Below are 20,666 nucleotides of genomic sequence, written 5' to 3' on the forward strand. Positions count from 1 at the left end.
AGCGACACTTTCCTCCCCAAATTATGTCGGTAGCAAGGTGAACAGTAAAAAGTCTTTTAACTGAGGTAATTGCATTTTCCTAAGAAGGAAGTCTCTCTTTGAAAGAGATAAAAACCATAAAATTACGCGCGTTCTTTTCAAAGTGCTTCCAGCCAGCACGAGGGGTGTGTGAGGGGGTGGCTCCTCCCCGCGCACCTGCGCCACTGATCCTTTTCCAGAGGGGCTGAAAGATGGAGTGGGGCTGGAGCAGAACCGAACCCGGTGCGTAACCGGCGCCTCCACCGCTCCGCCCCGCTCCCGCTGCAGAGGAAGCGCCGAGGCCGCCGCCTCCTCCCGCCGCCGCTCCCGGCGGATGTCCGGCCGCGGCCATGGCGCTGGCGGAGGCGGGAGCCCGCGGGCGGCTCCTGCGCTGGCCTCGCGTCGTTCTCTTCGGAGACTCCATCACTGAGGTAGTGCCCGCCCGCCCGCGCCTGCCCCCGCAATTCCCGGGTGGAGCTCCCCGGCCAGCCCGGCTCCTCGCACCGGGGCCGGCGGCCCAGCAGCACCCCGGCGTTGGTCTGGGCTGCGGTGCCGAGCGGCGGGAAAGGGACGGGCCGGCGGCCGGCGCCGCCGTGGGGCTGTGCCTGATGGGCTCTGTGGGATTTGGAGCGTTTCACAAATTCTTGGGGTGGCTGGCTGTGTTAGAGGCGCGGAGGTGAAGGTGGAGCTTGGGATGCTCCCGTGTCAGGGGCATTTTCCCTCCGGGGGCCCGGGGTGCCGCCCGTGCGGTCCGCAGGCGCTCCGCACTCTGCCCTCACGGCTCCTGGTGCATCCCGGCTCCCTGTGCCCAGCTCGCCCAGCCCGGGGACTGGCTCTCCATTGGCGTGGCTGGTCCGCGGCCTGGTGAACATCTCTGAGGCAGCACCAGCTTTTTAGCGTTGATTTTGGGCCCCTGCCCTCCATTGCATCAGTTGTGTAGTGGGTCATGGAGCTGCTCTGATGAAAAAGTAGCTAACCAGAGACCAAGTTTATATTTACTGCGAGACGGGTGTCTAAGCCGACTCACTGTGCAGAAGTGTAGCAGAGAGGATGGTGCAGCAGTGGGAATAAGGAGAAGGAATTAGGGTTTCCACATCTGGAAAAGGTAGGTATCAAATCACACTCCGAAGCAGCATGAAGAGAGAGGATTTTTGAGAGGTGCTCACCAGAATGAGAGGATCTTAGAAATAAAGTAGAAAAATACTACGAACAGACATAGCAAGCCTTCACTGGCCAAAATGAAACTACAGTCTGACGGCCATCAGTTTGGATTTTGCAGGGACCACAGGGTCCATCCCTCCAGAGGTACCAGCCCTGTGTTGTCTCAGATGCCAGTCGTGTGCCTGGGTAAAACAAGGACTCTTGGACCTCAGAGACAGGGCAGGAGGGAGGAAACGCTGCAGCAGCAGTGCCAGAGGCCACGCACAAAAGCTTTTGAGGTGGGAAGGTGCCAGTGGTGGGGCTGAGCTCTGGGAAACAAGTTCTTCCAGTGAGGATCTGACTGTTTTCCTTGTTTTCAGTACTCCTTCCAGGAGAACGGCTGGGGGGCGTACCTTGCTGAGAGACTGGTCAGGTAAGAGCTTACATTTCACGAGTAATTTCTAGCTTGCAGAAACTCATGCAGCTTTTCTAAATGAAAACCAGCAGTGGTTAATATTTAATACATGTTTATTTATTGACATTTATTTATTTAGTGAAGTGGAACTGCCTTCTGGGCAGCATGCCCAGAGCTGGTGGAAATACTCTTTGGGTGTTTCCACTCAAAGCTTAAGTGGAAATTAAAAATATGTGTTAGTGATTGTCAGGATTGTTCTGGTTCCATGGTGAAAGTAGCAGGTAAACTCTACATATGCAGCCTGTGTGTGCACTTTTGAAACGTGATCCCATTGAAAACTCATGTGACATTTCATTTTTCCTGAGAGGGATAGAGGCAGATGGCCTGACCGAATGGTTCAAAGCTTCCCAAGTTTTGTTTTGGTGGACATAGGTGAGATGTTCTTTTTGATATGTGTCTCTGTTTCAGAAAATGTGATGTTGTGAACCGCGGGATATCGGGGTACAACACCAGATGGGCTAAACTGATTCTTCCAAGACTGATCACTGAAAATACTGGTGCTGACAGTATTGTTGCAGTTACCATTTTTTTTGGAGCTAATGACAGTGCTTTGAAAGGTAGGGTAGCTTGCTGTCTCTTTTTTTCCTGTGCCCTGTTCTCTTAAAATGATTTTACAGTTTAGTAGAATAGGCAGAACACTTCACAGGTTTTTTCCTGCTACTTCTCCAGGAGCTGATTACTCTCTTTTCATTTACGCAGAGGTTTGTTTTCACTCACATCATTTGTATTAGAGCTATGCAATGCCTTCCATTTCTCTCCCAATCACCAAGTTTTAATACTAGAGAAATAAATTTCAGGATGGTCAAGAGTTAGTTGTGTAGCAGTTGACTAAAACTGGAGTTGGGCATCCAGCTTGTTTTTTCTGTCTTTGAAGAAGACTGATGAGTTCTCACCAGATGGGCCGAGGAAAGGAGGGAAGGTAACATTTGGATTCTCTTTCAGATGAGCAGAGTAGGATGCAGAGTCTAATCAAAATGGTAACATCAGTGCATGAAGGACTGACTGCATGTCTGTGGGACTTTCCAAAATTTTCTCTGCATCCAAGAATATTGGAAATCTCAGGTTGTGATTCAGGCAAGGTTTGAGGTGTTTGTATGTTCTGATACAAAGATATAAAGTTGTAAAGAAAGCATCTTAAAAAAGCCCAGCTCTTGTTTGGTTTTTTGTTTGTTTTTGTTTTTTTTTTCCTTGTGCCTTATTTGCCTGTTGGAAATGCTGTCTTGAAACTCTTGATTTGTCTGCTTTGGGTATTGAGGGACAGAATTTTTCTACCACACCTCCTGAATCCTTGGTTGAGGGGAACTGCACACTGAAAATTCATGTCCATGGCCATGGTGTGTACAGGTCCCCTTATGCTGTGTAAGAAACCTGCAGGGAGCTCAGCCCCACTGACGCCTGTGCTCCACCCCTGGCAGAGCTGAACCCTAAGCAGCACGTTCCTCTGGAGGAGTACGCCGCCAACCTGAAGGGCATGGTGCAGTACCTGAAGTCAGTAGACATTACTGCAGACAGGATTATTTTGATAACACCACCACCTCTTCAGGAATCAGCTTGGGAAAAAGAATGTCTTGCCAAAGGTAAAGGAATGATGAGGATGGGTGGAATTTCTGCATTTTACCAGTGGAGTGTAGGTGACAGATCCCAGGTTGTCAGATGATTTCCTTTGCGTGTGTGCCGTGTTGCAGTCATGTTCTCTGACTTGTTGGAAAAGGGCTGCTGTTTTACTGAACAACTTCTGGATAAGCTCATGGAGTAACTACTGAGTAATTACAGACATCCTTTCCAAAGTGTTGATTGATCTGTTAATGCACAGAACTGACAGAATGGCTGCCCTCTAAGAACATGGGGTTTGTCAACAGGCAGATTCCATCGTGTCCCAGCAGCTTTCAGAATAATAAAAATAATGGAAGAAATGCTGGCATTGCGGGCCTTAGAAAATTTTCTACTAGGTACAGCAGATTTCACATCTGTTTGGATAAGCAGTAATATCCCAGCCAGGTTTATTTTAAAGTTAAAAAAAACAATACCAGAGAATATCATATTCTGAAGATGCTAATAAAAGTGCCTGAAAGAGAAGAAAAAGGTAGTTAAATCATTTCCCATTATGTTGTTTAAGCTGGCTCTAAAATTAGAGACATAATAGCACCACTTACTTTGTGTTACTGAGCTGGTGGAAATTGCCATAATCCCACTGACTCCAGCAGTGACAGTTTATATCTCCTGAGAGCATGTTCTCTTTTCTGTTGGGACACCTTGTCCAGTTCTTGCACATTTATAAAAAAATTTTGAGTCAGATCAAATAGGTAAATTAGGTAAATAGATAAATTAGGTAAATACAGAGCTGGTACCTCCGTCGCACAGTTTTCTATGATTTAGATGGTGTTGCTTATCCTGAGTCATGTTTTCAATCAGAGTAGTAAAACTTTAAAGATGACCTTAAGTTTAAACTGGATTAAATTAGACAACATTATTGTATGATTTTGCATTAGGAGACTTTGATGTGATGTCATGTGAGCACACCTCAAATGCTGCTTATCTGGCTCCCAGCTGTCAAGGAGCACTTGTAATGTTAATCCACTTTCCTCTTAAAACTGTCCTTTTTGTGGGGTAGGGGTGGAGGAAACCTGAATTTACAGCATTGAATCTGCCAGTATCTGTCTAAAAGAGAGTACTGTCTAGGATGGAACAAAAGACAGCGTGATCTCAGACCATGGACCACAAATGAACTATTGTGGGTAGAGTAAGCACCAATATCGGACCATCCGCCCTCCAGTATCAAGGAGAAATTTTCTGCTTGTTTCTAGTTTTGTCAGATAGATATCAGAGCAAAGGAGAGATGGGAAGCAGGAGGATGGTGATGTTTGAAGGAGCATTCATCCAGGTGTGAAAAGCAGCAGGAGGGCTACTGCAAGGAGCAGTTGCATGTGGAATTGGACAAAAAGCAGAAGGCAACTTGTAAATAGATTTTCATTTGCTTAACTCTGTTTTACCTGCCTTAGCAGGTGTAAGAAGAGTTCTAAATCTAAGCACTGCTTTCACTTGAAGCTTGCCTGAGGCCTGCTTGTTGCTGTTGCTTCTCTCTCAACCTGATGCCTTCCTTCAGAAGAGATATTTTCAAGTGACGGATCCGAAGGGTGCCCTGAAAAAGACCACACAGGCTGTAGCTTCCAGCCACTTCCACTGCTGTGCTTTGGGTTTAGTTAGTGGTTGGTGATGTGTGCTTGTGTCACACACCTGGTGTGTGCCCCGAGGGCTGAAGTGGCGCTCGGTGCTGATGCTGTCCCTGTTGCTGCTGGCAGGTGACAAACTGAACCGCTGCAATGCCACCACCGGGCAGTACGCCCAGGCCTGCGTGCGCGTGGCCGGGGAGTGCGGCACCGACGTGCTCGACCTCTGGACCCTGATGCAGAAGAATCAGGTAGGATGGAATCAGAAATATTTGAAATGGTCACGAGTTGTGAAATGCATCATTTAGCACAAAGGAACTGGTGGTGCTGCATTATCACTGAAATGATACAAAATACATCCAAATTACACTTTGGGGAAGGAAAAAAACAATCCAGAGTGCTTCATAGTTGGCAATGAGAAATAAAGCTTTATACAGCCTGGCCATGGTACTTGGTTAGCAAATATCCCTTGAGTACATTTTATCTAAATAGCCTTTTCCTTGGACTTGAGTCAGGGAATAGTTTAGGTTGGCAGGGGCCTCTGGAGGTTTCTTGTCCAATCCACTGTGCAGTGTTGGGCTAATTTCAAGGTCAGATCTGGCTGCACAAGGGTGTTGATGCTTCTGATCAAATACCCAAACTCATCCATGGGAGACTGCAGACTTTTCCCGTGAGCGGGTAACTGTAGTTTGGACCCTGAACCTTCTCTCTCCCCTGCCCTCCCCACTGCAGTACACTCTTGATTTTTGATTGTGTCACCTAATCCCATGGTCTTTTACTGATGAATAGCAGTGATTTTGGCCGTCAGAACATTTTCTTAATATTTTAACATAAACAGTGAAAAACAAAACCAGTTTACCAGCTGGCTTTGAAGAATCAGTAAAGATGGTCTCTTTGAAGCTAGCAAATGCACTAATACATGGTTTAAACCTCCCTTGTAGGATTTCTCTTCCTATTTGTCAGATGGTCTTCATTTGTCAGCAAAAGGCAACAGCTTTCTAGCAGCTCAGCTTTGGTCACGCCTGGAAAACAAACTGTCTGCTCTGCCTTCCCTGCTTCCTTACTGGCGTGATGTGGACCACACAAACCCTGAGGCCAGTCTTCTGTGACATCCCTGCAGGGAGGAGCGGGGGCAGCCACACCAGGCAGAGCCAGCCCATTATCCAGCAACGGGCTGCAAACTGTGTCCTCAGGGAATGCGGCACTGGGGAGCCCAGCAATGCTCCCCTCTGTCCCCTTCTCTTGGTCTGTGGGAGAATAAAGGTGAGACCACTTGGGGTGTGTCCTGGGGTGGTTTTTCTTCATGCTGCTGTCGCCAGGAGAGCTGTGGGGATGAGTTGCTTTCCTTGGAGGAGTGCTCTGTGGCCAAGAGATAGAGGTTGCCCTGAGCAGTTCCTGGCTTTGCTGAGCTCTGGGAGCTGCACTATGATTAATACCATCCACTTGCCTTAAACGCAGAAGAGCTCGTAAGAGGCAGTAGTGTGGAGTTTGTCAAGAGCCATTAGTGTCAGTCCAAATTAATTTATTTGTATGTAATACAGCAGGAACAGCAGTTCCCTAAGTTTTACTTCCACTTTGGTAGTGATGGAGAGTAGTTTAGAGCAGGGCTTTTAAAATTTAACTTAGTCTGGCACCAGCAGCAGCTTCTTTATACCCATCTCTTCTGTATAGGCACAGGTTTCAGACCAGTGCATGTTTTTGGGCAGTATAAAACTAGTGATACACAAGCTTGGAGCAACTACTAGAGAAGGTCTGCATCTCTGCTGACAAAGCTGCACCGTATGTCATTTGCCATCAAGTTAAGACGACCTTTCCAGTGAATTATTAAAATAATTTTACAACTCATATAAGTGCTGCAGACTATGCAGGTTTTGGCTGAGAACACAAACTACAAAATTGCCTTTACAAACCTAGAAAACCATTGCCTGCAACCTAGATGAAATTCAACAAGTATTGAAAAAAATGGTTTGGGAAGTGATTGTCTAGCAAGCCAGATGGCAGCAAAAATGAGGATACAACTAACTGTGCATAAAAATCAAATAGCATAGCAGTGCAAATACAAACCCTCCATAATTCTGGGCTGTATTAAGAGCTCTGTTGACATGGAACAGGTGTCCTTATTATGTAGGGGGTGAGAGACTAATGAGAGGCTCTCATGCTGTCCTGCACTGTTAGTGCCATTAGACTGCCTTTGCTTCATTAAATAATTAAGACAAGCTGGTCAAGACCTGTCATCTACTGTGAGTGTTATAAACTGGAGCCTAAGTAGTTATTTTTCATGTGCCTGGAGCCAGAGCAGAAGCGAGTTCGATGTATAAATATTTATGCGTATTTAACTAGAGTATCCTTTCTGTAATAAATACTTACAGTAAAGACTGGCTGAACAGCAAAAGGGGTTCCCAGTGGGAAGCTGTGGCTCTTCCTGCCTTAGGTGTTACAAACCAACCTTGCAAGTACTGCTTTCATTTTCTGGAACACAGCTCAGGCTGGGGGATGGATTCAGTGATTTCCAAGGCCTGCACCAAATCTCCATTTTCATGCTCCCAAGCACCTGCCACTGCGTGGTTTTCACCTGGTATGTAAAGACCTTTGTGCTGAGACCATGTACTCACAGATTTGGTACCTGAACAGGCATTTGAGCACACCCCCATCCCTTTGGCATTAATGTCACCATCTGAACTGATAATCTGCAGGACACAGGGCAAGACCACCTCCAGCCCAGGCAGGAAGCAGGCAGCCCCCAACAGTGCAGGTCTGCACCATCCATAGGCCAGGTCTGAGCTGCAGAAATCCTGGCTCCTGCCTGGCTGCATGCCAGACTTTCAACCCAAGCTTTGACAACCATTAGAAAAGGACTGCATAGAAACAGCTCTTGTTTAACTGTTGTTTTTTTTTTTTTTAATATAAAAAGTTTTTATTTTGTTGGGAATTAAATTAACTCCTCACACACGTACTTTGCACTGAATCAAAAAAAGAAAACCCGAACAAAAAACAAACAACCCCAAACAAAGTTCAAAACCAGCATATAAAACCTAATAGCTAGTCAGATAGGAATACCATAAGGCACACATTCAAGTACTAGTGTAACAAGTATCCTTGGGTGTGGAGGAGAGGGAACACACACAACTTTGCAGCACAGGTTCAGTTCCTTTCCCTCACGTTTAAAAGCATGGGCTCACAGCAGCCCCACTTCCCTGTGGCGAGTCCAGGCTTGTAACGGTTAAATGGTTTTGCCCTTGGCCATGTTCTGTCAGTTTTATCAACAGATTATTGTGGGAGAAAACAGCTGCAGAATGAAGGTGCTGCTCTACTGCCAGGACAGACACAGTTGCTCTGTGACTCCACTCTGTCAGTCCATTTGCTACCAAGCTGAAACAATGCTTGTGTGCCAGTCCCAGCTCACCTGACAGATCTCCAGGTATACAGGAGACACCATCCAATTATCAGCTTTTAACACCACCTGTGTGAGAATCTGTATTCACAAAATCTCCTCCTTATACTTACCCTGCAAGTTTTGACAAAAGTTTATTTCTTCACTGAATTCACAATTGTTTTTAAACAAATGCCTCCCCTGCAATGGAGTGATTCTTTTCCCATCATTCATGCAGTAGGAGCTTCCAAAGGCCTCACAGACCACAAAAAACTGAGCTCAGTAATGTGAAAATTTCAACAGTAGTGTTGCCTATTTTAAAATAACATTTGGAGAAACGTTTCTGTGCCAAAACTGCTGTAAACAGCAGTTTAAAATACCATCTGCATAAATTACTTCTTCCTTTACAGTTCTTTCTCCAACCAGACCTGTGACATGCAAACCTTAGTGCAGAGTGGGAAGCTCCCAACAAAAGCCACCAAGACCAGATAGCCTCACCACTGAGGCAGAAGAGTTTCATGCTAGAGGAGCATTTCTCCTGCACCATATATGGTTTAACAGCCTCTGTCATCCTTCTATTTATACAGAAGTTGGGCATCTTAAGTTTCTTTATTCTGATTATGCATTTCACTGAATGCTGCAAGACTGTATTTTTATCTGTTTCATTACTCTCTTTCTGTTCCCAAGGCATTTGCTTAGGCTTTTGGTTACATGTACCTTAAACTGCTAAATTATCTACTCTATTATGGGACATACTGCAGTGTTCATTTTGGTTTTAAAAGCCCCTTAATTTTGTCTATCAGTGCTGTCAGACTACAAAATATTAAATTATAAAAAAAGGCTGATATACACAATCCAATATCCATCAGGATACTTGGTTTTGCACCACAGGTTGAAGGAAATGTTAAAGGTCGAGGAAATAGAAAAACAAATCTAAAAAGCTTCAAAAACAAGCCAGTTCTAGTTTGGATTTTCCTTTTTAAAAGATATAATGCTCTAATAAATGTAGTTTAAGGAAGGTCATACACATGACCAGCATCTGCAGTAGGTCACTTCCTTATTCTCCCACTCCCTCACAAAAATATATATACATACATTTATATTTATAGAAATGAAATGGTTTCAGATCCTTATTTTGCAGACACGAGTCATACATTTCCAAGGCAGCAGGGCACTAACACTCTGTTTCCTTGCTGTCCACCCGGTTCTGGCGCTGTAGTTTGAAGGATGAAGCTTTCTCACTCCTAATCACAGGGTGGTCTGTCAAGTCCTCGAAAGATTTGGCGGCCGAGCTGCTGTTTGGGAAAGGGTCCTTCTCAAAGGCGTCCTCATCCATGTGGGAGTCGGTGCTGGGGTCCTCCTGGATGGTGTCCATCCTCTGGTGGTCCTGCTTGGGCGGCGCGGGTGCGGCAGGCGCAGGCGCCAGGGGCTGCAGCGGCTGGTGCCGGCTGGCGGCCTGCGCCGCGGGGAATGGCTTGATGATGCGGACCGAGGCCGAGTCCAGGCTGCTGAGCATCTCCACGTTCTGCAAGACACAAGTGGCCACGTCACTGGAAAAAGCAACCAGCATCTAGTCCAAGGTTTGGTTTTTGCAGAATTTTTCAAAGGGAGGAGGCACCTTCTGAGGAGCAGCTGCCCTGCTGTTAGAGCAGTTTAAAGGCTACTGGGTCCTCCATGCCACTCCTTAAAGACAGAAAGGCTGTTCTGTCTCTGCTTCTTCCTCCTCTGTATACAGCACCACAGGTGACAGCCTCACTGGGAAGAGCTGATGACTCAGCCCGCCCTTCCTGGGGCCCAAACTGCTTTGGCAAAGCCTAGGACTGGAAATGCAGGGTGGTCAAGCCATAAGACACAGAGCTCAGTGCAGGGAAAGAGTCCAAGACAGAGCTTATTCCAATCCTCCAACATGGAGAGTTCATGGTTTCATGTGCAAGAAGCTGCACTGAACACAGGGTCAAAGACTGCAGGGACCAGTGTCATCACAACCAAATACTGCAACCCAGATTAAGTTCAAGTCCATTAATGTCTGCTTCTATTTCAGCATGGTTTGGAAAATATTCAGAGATCTCTAGGCATAAAAAAATCCCCAAGGACCTCAGCAAATGATAATACTGGGAAGGATGTTTACCTGCTACCAACTGCTCCATCCTCAGCAGATTCAAAAGACAGAAAATCTGTTCGTTAAACTGTTGCTGATGCAAGGAGGCCATTGGCTATACCTGTGCTCTCTCTCCTGCCTCTGAGATTTTCTCAATTAAATGCAGGTAAGAAGCACTAAGATAACTTTTCTCATGGCACAGCTATGGGGCACTCAAACTAAGATCACCCTCAGTTCTGTCACAGTCGATGACAGAGACAACTCTGCCCCAGTGGTCTCTGACTTCAGTATGCTTCCTCCAGTGGTTGTACAAGGAAGAGCTCTGCAAGGCTTTTTTCCCTCTCCCCTTACAGAACAGCATTTCCTTAACTGAGTATTTCAGGACTGGATTGTCAAAGCACAGGAAAGGATACCCAAAACTATGTCACGAGGTGCCCTGTGCTGGACTGTAATTAAAATTTATCTTGGCACTTTTTCGCTCTTCCCCTCTTCCATCTGCAAGGTGAGAAGTGCCGCTGATGGGCCCCTTGAGCAACTGGAAGGCTGTAGCACATCTGGCTGCTAGAATCTTAAGTCTTGCAGACAGCCATTCTGAGCAAAGACACTGCTGTTTGCAGAGATTTTTGAGCCTCGTGCTTCAGTGACTCCACTTGGCTGTGAACAAGCAGCCTGTGGCTGGTGCTGCTGAGCGTGCTGTGCTGAGGGGATGCTGGACACGGGTGAAGCTGTGCTCTGCAGAGCAGAGTGGCTTCCTGCTCCAGAGGGCTTCCTGCCCCTCTCTGCTGCACCAGAGGGGCTCAGCCAACAAGGCTCAGCTCTCACAGGAAGAATCAGACCCTGCCACGCTGCAGTGTAAGAGTGAACTGAAGGCTTGTTCAGGAACCAGCTTCCCCTCACATGGATTCACACCTCTGCAGCATGGGGCTCTGGAGCTCTCCCTCTCCTACTATTTTGGTAAATATTCTGCAGACATCTGAGGTTTTCCAATACACATGGGACAACATTCTGCCAATTCAGACTTAGACAGCAACTTACACTGGGGCAAAACAGGGACTTTGTGTTCTCCTCGTACTGCTTGTCCAATTTCTTGTCCTATTGAAAAACACACAACAAAATAAGAAAGTTAATTTCCCTATGGCAAAGTCTCCTTTTCCCTGCAGGGACATAGCACTTTGTGGGGCTCTTTTCCCTTCCCCTACTTCCCATGCCTTCCCATTCATCCCAGGAGTGCTTGTGGGCACAGCACCCCTTTGCTCTAAGCTCACATGTCCACACTCCCATTGGCCATGAGCTCACTTACCCTCTTCACCCACCCACCCACCCAAGATCACCTAAGATCACTATCCACTCTGGGTCTCCTCTCAAAATGTGGGTGTCATTTCTTCACAGGGCTTTAGAAGACTTTGTTTTTAATGATAAAAATACCAAAATTATACTTGGGTAGAATTCAGAAGGCAGAGGAAGAAAATCTGCCTGGGAAAGAATGGGAAAGGCTCCAGGGAATAGTCATGGGAGCACTGGGTCTGCCAGGGCCTGGCAGAGTTTAGCAAGAGTTTTGTCTACTGAAGGAGCAGTAAGCCTTACATATGCTGGATTTCCCCCCAGGGTTTGCTAAAAGCTTCCCATCATTTTCTCCCACAGCCATCTGCCATTTCACATATGAAGGGTGTTCTCACAGCAAAATCCAACAGAGCAGTCATCTCAAAGACAGCTTACTCACCACACAGTGCACAAGGATGCTGAGAGGAATCCAAAACAGTAAGGAGAAGACAAGCACAGAGCCCACAATATTATCTGCCAGGAACTTCCCTGTGAAACAGTTCAGAGATGTCAGTTACCTACCAAATACTGTTTCATGAACACACACATCTATCCCCCCCTTCTGCAGGCCACTGCTCGGGCAAGTGAAGCCTCAGAATTGCTCAGAGAAGCACAGGCTGCCTACTTTGCAGTAGGCAAAGATAAAATCACACAATTTAGGAAACTGTATCCAGTAAGAGGATTTTCTCTGTTGTTATCTGAAATGATGTGAGGCTGTAATACTGAATATGGGTTGTTTTGGAACAGCCTGTATTGAGCCAGCCAAGCTGCCCCTCTCACTTGTACAAGACACACTGCGAGTCCATTACCAAATTCTGATGTAACAGTCATGTGATCTCCACCTGCCTCCACAAACAAAATATTTGAACGTCAAAAATTTAACACCTGCCCCTGTCCAAGCAGGCTAAATAGCTTTATCAGTTACCTAAGAAACGATTTTTTGTCCCTGAAACTTGAGATTGAAAGCTGCAGCTCCAGTAATTGCACTGTGCAGGCACAGTGGTGCCATGAGCACACACAGTTAGGGCTCATGACACAGCACCAGCTTAACCATGGGTTTTGTCTGGTGCCAGTAACACAGAGCGAGACACTGGGGGTGACACCTGGGGTGAGGTGACACCTGCTTGGGTTGCACAGTTAGGATCAGGACCAAGGAGGCCCACTCAGTCACAGGGAGTGACTCAGCACAGGCACAGCTTGAGGTGTGACCTCTGGTTCTCTAAAATGACAGATAAAGGAAGTGTTCCCTTCCTGGTCTGTTGACATTTAAATCCCACTGAGAGGCCCACTTTATACCCTGCTGAATCTAGCTGACCTCTAAAGAAACTGACTGTTATTTCCTTTTCTCTACTTGACCTAAATCTTGGTAATCAGACAAGAAGCTATCATGCCTTTCACAAGCTTGGAAGATGCCTAGAAAAAAATGGCATAAAAAAATGCAAAACAATCCCCCATCTTTTCAGCTTTAAGAGGTGAGAGCAGTAGTGTCAAACTTCAGGCAAAAATATAGTTTGATATATCACAAGCACAGCTACTAGCCTACCCTTGCACATGGGTGAGTAAATCCAGGCAGCTAACTCTCCCCAAGGCTTTAGAGGTTCATGTCATGAACTCAAAAATCCCCAAAGGATATGGTTATGTATCTTACCAAAAGTATTGATGCTGAGTTGGTCTATGAAATCCCAAAATCGTTCAATCACATCCTGTACTTGCTTCTCACATTTGCCCTGCAGAAGTAACAAAATAATGTTATGCTACCCAAGTATTAAGTACTGCTTTCTTGGAGAGCGAGGTACAATGATAGTAATAAAATGAGAACTACGGACAGCATGACTTCACTTACATTCTGAATACAGAATTACACTCATGCCCAATAGCAGCAGTCCCTTTTTACTGCCTTTATTTTTATCAAGTTTCAATTCAATTGCGGTCTGAATCAGATCAAGTTGTATTGTTTGAAATGTGCAAAATCCACTCCACCTTTGGCCCATGTTAGGGGACATAAAACTGATTGTTTCTGGAGAGATTCAAACATTGGAAGCCTCAGTTCCCATTATCCACAAAGAAGGCTTCAGCTCTCAGGAGCCCAAGGTTACAGACAAACTCACGCCCAGATTTGGCTGTGCTGGTTTAACACAGGAAAACCTTGGTCTTCCAGTTGCGCCAGCAGAAGGACTGGGGCATGCCCTCCCAAATTCACCTCTGCTGACACCCAGTTTAGCTCCAACCACTGGGGTCTGCAGGTGCCCATGCAGCTGTACCATGGAAAAGGCCACTGAGTGCCAGCAACCCACCAGTCTCCATGTCACAGCTCACTGCCCCTTTCACATACTGCTGGCTGGCTTTTCATTGCTCCCTGACCTGAATTATTGGAATAAAAATTAACTGGGCTAATGGGAACAACTGGAAAGGCAAGCACTGCAAACCCAGCTGAGCTTATGGCAGTGCTCAGTCCCCTCCTTTGTGCAGGGTGCCAGCTGGCTGAGCTGTGGGGAGGAGCAGAGGGGGTAATGAGCAGCTCCAGAAGGTAACAGCTTCCCCTTGCATGGGTCTCTGCAGAACTCCAACACCCACAGCCTCTAACGCCCTTTAATATTTACCCTGTGAAGAGGTACTTAAAACCCATTCCCCTGCTCAAGCTTTGGCTTCTCTTCGCCAGCACAGGGAAGAGAACTGAGGACTCAGACCCCAGCAGAGCAGAGCTGGGCACACTTACATTTGTGTCACAGAACCCCACAGTGCAAGGCTTCCCCTTGCGCAGGAACAGGAACTGGTCGTTGGCATCCACGTATGGTGTGCACCTGTCCTGCTCGTCCCGGCAGCACACCTTGCAGGAATTATCTGTTTCTGAAATAAAGCAGCAAACTCATTCCTTGGAAGCACAAGAGTCACCTGCAACCCACAACCCCACGCGTCTCCTGGCTGAGCATAGTCCTGACCAGCTTCCCCACAGGGAAAGCAGGACCAGGACGCCCAATTTCAGTCACTCTGACAATCAAGCCTAAAACTCAATCACATGCCCCGTGCAACATATGAAGGGGTACAGAGGAACCGAGTTCTCTAAGCTGATACTCCAACACTGCACAAATCAACAGGCCAATGAAGAGGTTCCAAACACATCCAAAAAGACAAATTTGAATATTTCTTGGGCTCTGAGGCCTCTAGGCACCTGTCTCCTTGGCTACGCCCTCCCATCTCAAACAGTGGGGCTCACAGCAGTTCCTTGCATTGCCCCTGTGAAGTTTTCATCCTACTCCCAGCTGCTTTCCCACATTTAGGGGATAATATGAACAGCAAAGGAGCAGGAGAAGTCACTGGCAGAAGTATATGGCAGGTAGGTTAGCACGGGAATGAAGCTGGGGATTCTGTATTCTCAAGGCATTTTAATCTCTTTGAAATCTTTAACCCCTTTCTGGAGGCCACTACTCCTCTGCCACATGCTGGATCCAGAGGTCAGTTGGTATCTTCTTACAATACCTTCCTGTCCATCTGTGGTAGAGCTGGAAGGTAGGAGAGTGTCCTCTCCTTTAGCTGGAGTGTCAGACCCTAAGTCTCATATTAAGGTCTTCAACCCAAACCACCAGAAGACAGGAGGACATTCACATTCCCTTTTTAAACAGGGAACAGCTGAGGAAACCCAACAGTTCTAACTTTTCCAAGAACCACAAACTCAGCCCTCCAACAGGCCACCCCAGAATGAAGCCAGCACTGTCCAAGGAGCAGAGATGAAATCCAAATGTTAGTCCCAGCCCCGTTTCTGTTCAGTCCGTGTCACCCACCATTGCACGCACACGACCGCAGGTTCTTCTCCCTCTCGCAGAAAGGGACGCACTCCCCGTCCTTGCACTTGCCCATGTCCACACACACGGTGTCATCCGGAGCGTTCCCTGGAGGGGGACACTCGCTGCTGTTCCCTGCAGATGGAAGTCAGCAGAGTGGAGGACTGTGTTAGAGCAAAGGGCAGAGCACCTAAGTGTGCAGAAGAAAGAAGGAAAATAATGGAAATACAGACTTATCCCAGGAAAACCCCAAGAGCTTGTTCTTGGCTTTCGACTGCAGGTTGCCTGCCAGCTGCTCTGAGAGGCAGCAGAAGCTCTGGAGGCTTTCAATAGCTCAAGCATTGTGGCACTGGCAACCAAGCAGGAGGTGCAGACCCTGGAGCCCCCTCAGCAAAGCACACTCTGACTTGACTCCCTGCCTCCAAGAAAGACTATGAGGAGGAAGTAATCAAGTGGGAAAGTGAAGCAGAGTTGCAGTAATTCCACCCTTTCCACAACAAAATTCATTCTTGTCCCCTTCCAGTGACACACTCTGTTTTGCTTTTTTCTTCTTTTAAGGGAAAGAAACAAAAAATTTAAACTTTTTTTTAAAAAAAACAACTTTTTTAATGTTCTTCTGGGCAATAAATCACAAAGTGACTCTTGAACAACAATGAAACTCATTATAGGAGCATATTGTGATGCCTAACTGGTCTCTGAAATTACATGTACCGGATGACTAAAGGGCATTAGACTGAAAGTGGGTTCAACAGGACACTGAGCCTGGAGCACTTGGCTAGCTGACATACAGGGGACAGAAGCACATCCTACCAGTGCAGTAAGACTCTCCTTTACAAGTGGCATTTATGGCTTCCTGGCATTTCTTTTGTGCACTTTCAAACTGGCAGCCTTTACAGCAAGGACTGTTCCGGTCACTGTGGAACGATCAAAATGAAAGAAATAAATATTAACCGATTTTTAAAAAAATAAGTACAAGTGTGACAAAGCCAGAGAAAAAAAGACATTTAGGAAATAAAAAGCTGCTTCTTGAAGACTGACTCATTGATTCAACCCTTGTCCTCTCTGCCCTTCCCACAGCCACCTTTCTACATACACACTCAACTCTTCATGAAGGTCGAATCAGATAGAAAGTACAATATATTGAGAGACAACAGAGGGATCCACAGCACTTGGGTCACCCTCTTGTAACCTGCTGTGAAAATCAGGATAAGATCTTTCACCCTTTCCTTCCCCAAACATTTCTCCCCCTTCTGTTTGTACAGAAGGTTTCCTACTCTGAAGGTTTTCTACTTTCTATTCTGCATTGTCTTTAATTTCATTGTTCTCACCTAACACAAGAAGGTCCTTAGTACAAAAACACTCATTAAAATTGATGGATTTTCTTGCTAAACAACCGGAATTGCACAAGTTCTCTAATGTTACATGGTGTAGAGCTGAACTACAAAAAAACAAAAAAAAACCAAAACCAAACCAAAACAAAACAAAAAAACCCACACTGGACACTGCATTGCAACAAGGCCATGAACACCCCAAAAGGCAACAACAGGAAGAGAAGTCATTTGGTGCAGCCACTCTGTTGTCTGCTGAAACACATTCTGCAGCAGTCTGGAATTACCAGTATGTACCAGTGTAAAAAACCACCTTCCAACACAAACAAAACTAGTATTTGCACAGAAAGTGTGCACAGGAAATTCTTAATGCTTTTTGATTGCCTAAATATGCTTAATAGCAATGACAACACAATAATAATTTTCAAGCCTGTGGCTCTTGACACCTCTCAAGAAAACAGAATGCTATAAAAATTAATGTATGCACACAGAAGCCTTTCATGAAATCCTTCACTGTTGTGAGCTCACACATTCAGCCTTAAAGCCAGGAAAGAGGCCTGTGACACTGCAGGTGGCTTTAGGAGTTTTCAGCCCAGCCCAACGTTCTCTCCTGTGTAAAGAGAAGCTGCAGCTCATTTCCCCTTACCTGCACTTGGCACCATCTTTCAGTTTACAGTCTGCAGAGCAGCAGGGATCAGCCAGTTGGTATAAGAGGCCAGGATCACATTCCTCTCCTTCATCCACTCTGGAGTTCCCACACACTTTGTTGTTGCGCTCTTTGAAGCACTCCTGGGCCTTGATCTCTATGGTCCTATGGATGGATTTTTTGCTGCAGCTTGAGAACATCTAGAGAGTCACAGGGAAAAAAAGCAGCACTAAGTGTACCTTTCTCTCAACAAGTGGCATCTGAGCCAGCCACAGGCTCCCTATGCCTTTGAGCTCTGGCATCCTTCTATACTGTCAGTTTGATACCTTGGAAAAACCTTAACATGGGAAAGTAACAGTTAGGTCAGTACTAGACACTGCTGCACCCTGCAGGGACTCCCCCACACAGTCTGGCTCAGAGACAACTCCAGCTCTCCCAAGGCTTCAGCAGCCCCAGGACAGCATGTGAAGCTGCAGCAAGAGGGGCTGGGCACAGCCACAGGTCAGAACAGACTGCAGGGCCTGCTAAGCTGTGTTTCTCACCTGTAGAACAGGCACAGTGCCAATTCCACACTGCCAGGGCAAGCTTCCACCATGGCTGTGGTGCCTGGCAGCCCCTCTCCAACAGCAGCTATGGATCACCCCAATGCTGTGTGGTACTGAAGGTCCTGCATCTGACTCTTGCTGGGACTTGTAGCAGCATATGGCCACAGCTAATTACAAACAACTAATTAAAATGCACCTTGACATGCTATGAACTCTAGTGAAACCCAGATTCCAAAGATGAGTTTATCTTGCAGAGAACCCCCAACTGCCGGCAAATGTTTTCTTGTGGCTAATCCATTACATTCTGGTGGTTTCAAACTACAGGAATCATTAACTAAATAGATTTGCCATGCAAAGGGTCACTGACCATAGCAGAAACTTTTGTGTTGATGCAAAACTAAACAACCATACCTTGTTGTTTTCATGATCCCCACTGACAGCAATAGGATACATGACATATTTCCCACCCTGGTCTTCAGTGGGGGCACACTCTGGCAGACTGTCAGGATCATGCTCTGCTCCAAAGTTATGTCCAAGTTCATGTGTTGTAACCAGGTCAGCCTCCTTTTTTGAACAGGAAGAAAACAATGCTGGAAAAAATTAGTCGGAGCAGTAAAGGACAGAAGACCCCGGCTATTTCTAGGACACCAGCAATACTGAGATACACCAAGATGGTGAGGAATTTCCTATGAACATTTTTCTGTTTTTAGAAGTGGAGAAATGAAGGTAAATAAAATTGTGGTGCTTTCCAAAGTCAAGTTCAGAAACTAGATCTGAACATTAAATCACTGTTAAAGGCAAAATGCTGTCCTAGAATACCAATTCAAACTTGTTTTCACGGCAGTGCAGATGCTTAAATAAGAAAATTTGCTTCTATGTAGCTGGAAGGCATAAAAAGTTTAAACAAAACCCAATCCAAACAAACACCAGCTACTATGATTAGTCAATCTCTCGTTTAACATATCTTGCCATTGGAATTATTTCTTCTAAATGGACAGTGATATTAGGAGTGCTGAATAAACTCCCTTACTTCATGATTTCTAGGAAAGACACCTTCAATTGTGGCCCAAGAGGGATGGATTTCCAACATCATTTATGCAAGACACACCTGCCTGTGCTAAGGATCCCAAACCAGCTCTGCTCGCTGCGCACCGCCCACGGCGCCTTCCCCAGCAGATGGTGTCAAGCTCACAAGGTGACAACCACAAATTAAACTCACACAGAAATAAAGAGAACCACAAGGGGACTGGGCTGTTCTGGAGAGGAACTGCTGCTGCTGCAGCTGCTGTGCGGGCACGGGAAGGACCAAGCGCTGCCATGAGCTGCCCCGGTCCGTGTCTAAACACGGCTAATGTGGGAGCCAGAGACAGGAGAGCTGCCTGGGCATCCCTCCTGTGCCTCATTGTGTTTCATTTGGAGAAGAGTTTTAAGAAGGTTGTTTTGGTTTTTTGGGGTTTTTTTGGTTTTTTTTTTTTAACCAAAGTGGATACCATGCAGCACTTCTCCTGTGAAACCAATGTGAACCACCGTCCCAAGCCCTAAGCCTGCCACTGGGAAGACAGACAACTCAACTTCCTTTGTAACCAAAGGCAGAGCTCCAGTCTGGAGATTGAACAAATGCAAATAGCATGGCAACAGCTATTGCTAGAGCTCTCTGTCAACATCCCTCTAACACAAAGCTTCAGTGTCTTTTTTCCCTATCTTCTTGACAGTTTCTGTGCCAAGTTTTAGCCCACACATCAATTATAAATTCCTATTATAACCACGCTGCAGAAAAGCACAGCTGAGAAACTGGCAGAAGCCAGCAAAAGCAAAATATGCCCAACTTCAAAGATTTAACAGAGGCAGACATAGGCACTGCTGTGGTGTCTTCACAAGTGAGACAAAGCTCTTATTCAGGCCTTTGTGTATTTACTATCTCATAAAGTATGGAAAAAAAATCCAGAAAGCTTCAGCTTACATTAAGCTTAGTATTAGCACTAATCAGCCCTATATTACTAATCTCTGCTCTAGTTACTTAGGACACAGAAAAATCAGATGGAGGAATTTCATTAAAAGGCTCAAACTACACCTCCTATTTTGCATGCTTGTTCTGTTTGAGGGTTTGTTTCATTAGAGTTTTGTTCTTTGGGAATTTTTTGTTAAAACAAAATACATTTAAATTCATCTTTAGACATCAAAAACCTGTTTGTATCTAGGAAACTACAGGTCCTATGAGACACTAGCTGTTTCCTCATTCCTGTTTCACAGTGAACTCAATTTTCAGTTTCATTCAGTCCTGACTCCCCTTGCCAGCTACAACAAAAAAGATGATTTTTGTTTTATGAGCTATATCCTTGTCCCCAGAGATCTGACTCAAATGGAAATCCAGCAGCTCATTTCTGACAGAGCTTGTCACAATTCCATGGCACACATCAACAGCACACACGTATGAGGAGAATACTCTTCTACCTTTGTGAGGATGGTCTTCCCATAGTTCTTGGTGCTGGTCAAGCCACTGTTCAGATAGATATCCTTCTTTGCAATTTGACTGTAATAAGCTAAAAGAGTAAGAAATAAACAAATTAAAATTGAGAAATATTTTTCTTGTGTTTCAAGGTACTTTTGGGAAGAGAGGGAAACTTGTCTGGGGAAATGAACAGCTTTACAGCTTTATTGTTCTCACAGGCTCACTAGTGAGACCCTGCCTCTTGCCAGTTTTTGGAGCTGGGAATCTTTCAAGCACAGCTTCAGTAGCTCATGTATTACAGTAAAGGCAAAAACAGCAGATATTTCCAAGA

General features: G+C 45.8%; 2 protein-coding genes and 1 long non-coding RNA gene across 3 annotated transcripts in view; 2 read left to right on the forward strand and 1 right to left on the reverse strand.

Annotated features, from left to right (window-relative positions):
* Positions 1–234: 234 nt before the first annotated feature.
* IAH1 (isoamyl acetate hydrolyzing esterase 1 (putative)) lies at positions 235–6,075 on the forward strand. Its single transcript, XM_066179904.1, has 6 exons — positions 235–449; positions 1,539–1,591; positions 2,042–2,190; positions 3,049–3,210; positions 4,933–5,051; positions 5,742–6,075. The coding sequence occupies exons 1-6, from the start codon at positions 369–371 to the stop codon at positions 5,907–5,909; spliced, it is 732 nt and encodes a 243-aa protein (XP_066036001.1). The 5' UTR covers positions 235–368; the 3' UTR covers positions 5,910–6,075.
* Positions 6,076–9,210: 3,135 nt separating this feature from the next.
* The window catches only part of ADAM17 (ADAM metallopeptidase domain 17), a 33,352-nt gene continuing 21,896 nt past the window's right edge, over positions 9,211–20,666 (reverse strand). Inside the window, exons 10-19 of the mRNA XM_066179902.1 lie at positions 20,338–20,426; positions 18,298–18,450; positions 17,342–17,541; positions 16,178–16,281; positions 15,368–15,502; positions 14,305–14,435; positions 13,237–13,315; positions 11,989–12,077; positions 11,304–11,360; positions 9,211–9,695 (exon numbers count right to left, since the gene is read on the reverse strand). Coding sequence (XP_066035999.1) covers positions 9,345–9,695; positions 11,304–11,360; positions 11,989–12,077; positions 13,237–13,315; positions 14,305–14,435; positions 15,368–15,502; positions 16,178–16,281; positions 17,342–17,541; positions 18,298–18,450; positions 20,338–20,426 — 1,388 coding nt within the window. The 3' untranslated portion in view covers positions 9,211–9,344. The remainder of the gene's footprint in view (positions 9,696–11,303; positions 11,361–11,988; positions 12,078–13,236; positions 13,316–14,304; positions 14,436–15,367; positions 15,503–16,177; positions 16,282–17,341; positions 17,542–18,297; positions 18,451–20,337; positions 20,427–20,666) is intronic.
* LOC136287302 (uncharacterized) lies at positions 9,718–20,352 on the forward strand. Its single transcript, XR_010720138.1, has 3 exons — positions 9,718–10,434; positions 18,464–18,560; positions 18,931–20,352. It is a non-coding gene; the product is annotated as an uncharacterized lncRNA (long non-coding RNA).

Source organism: Chamaea fasciata, unplaced genomic scaffold (genome assembly GCF_029207755.1).
Source record: "Chamaea fasciata isolate MVZ Bird 193981 ecotype frontalis unplaced genomic scaffold, bChaFas1.0.hap1 SCAF_3, whole genome shotgun sequence".
Lineage (NCBI taxonomy): Eukaryota > Metazoa > Chordata > Aves > Passeriformes > Sylviidae > Chamaea > Chamaea fasciata.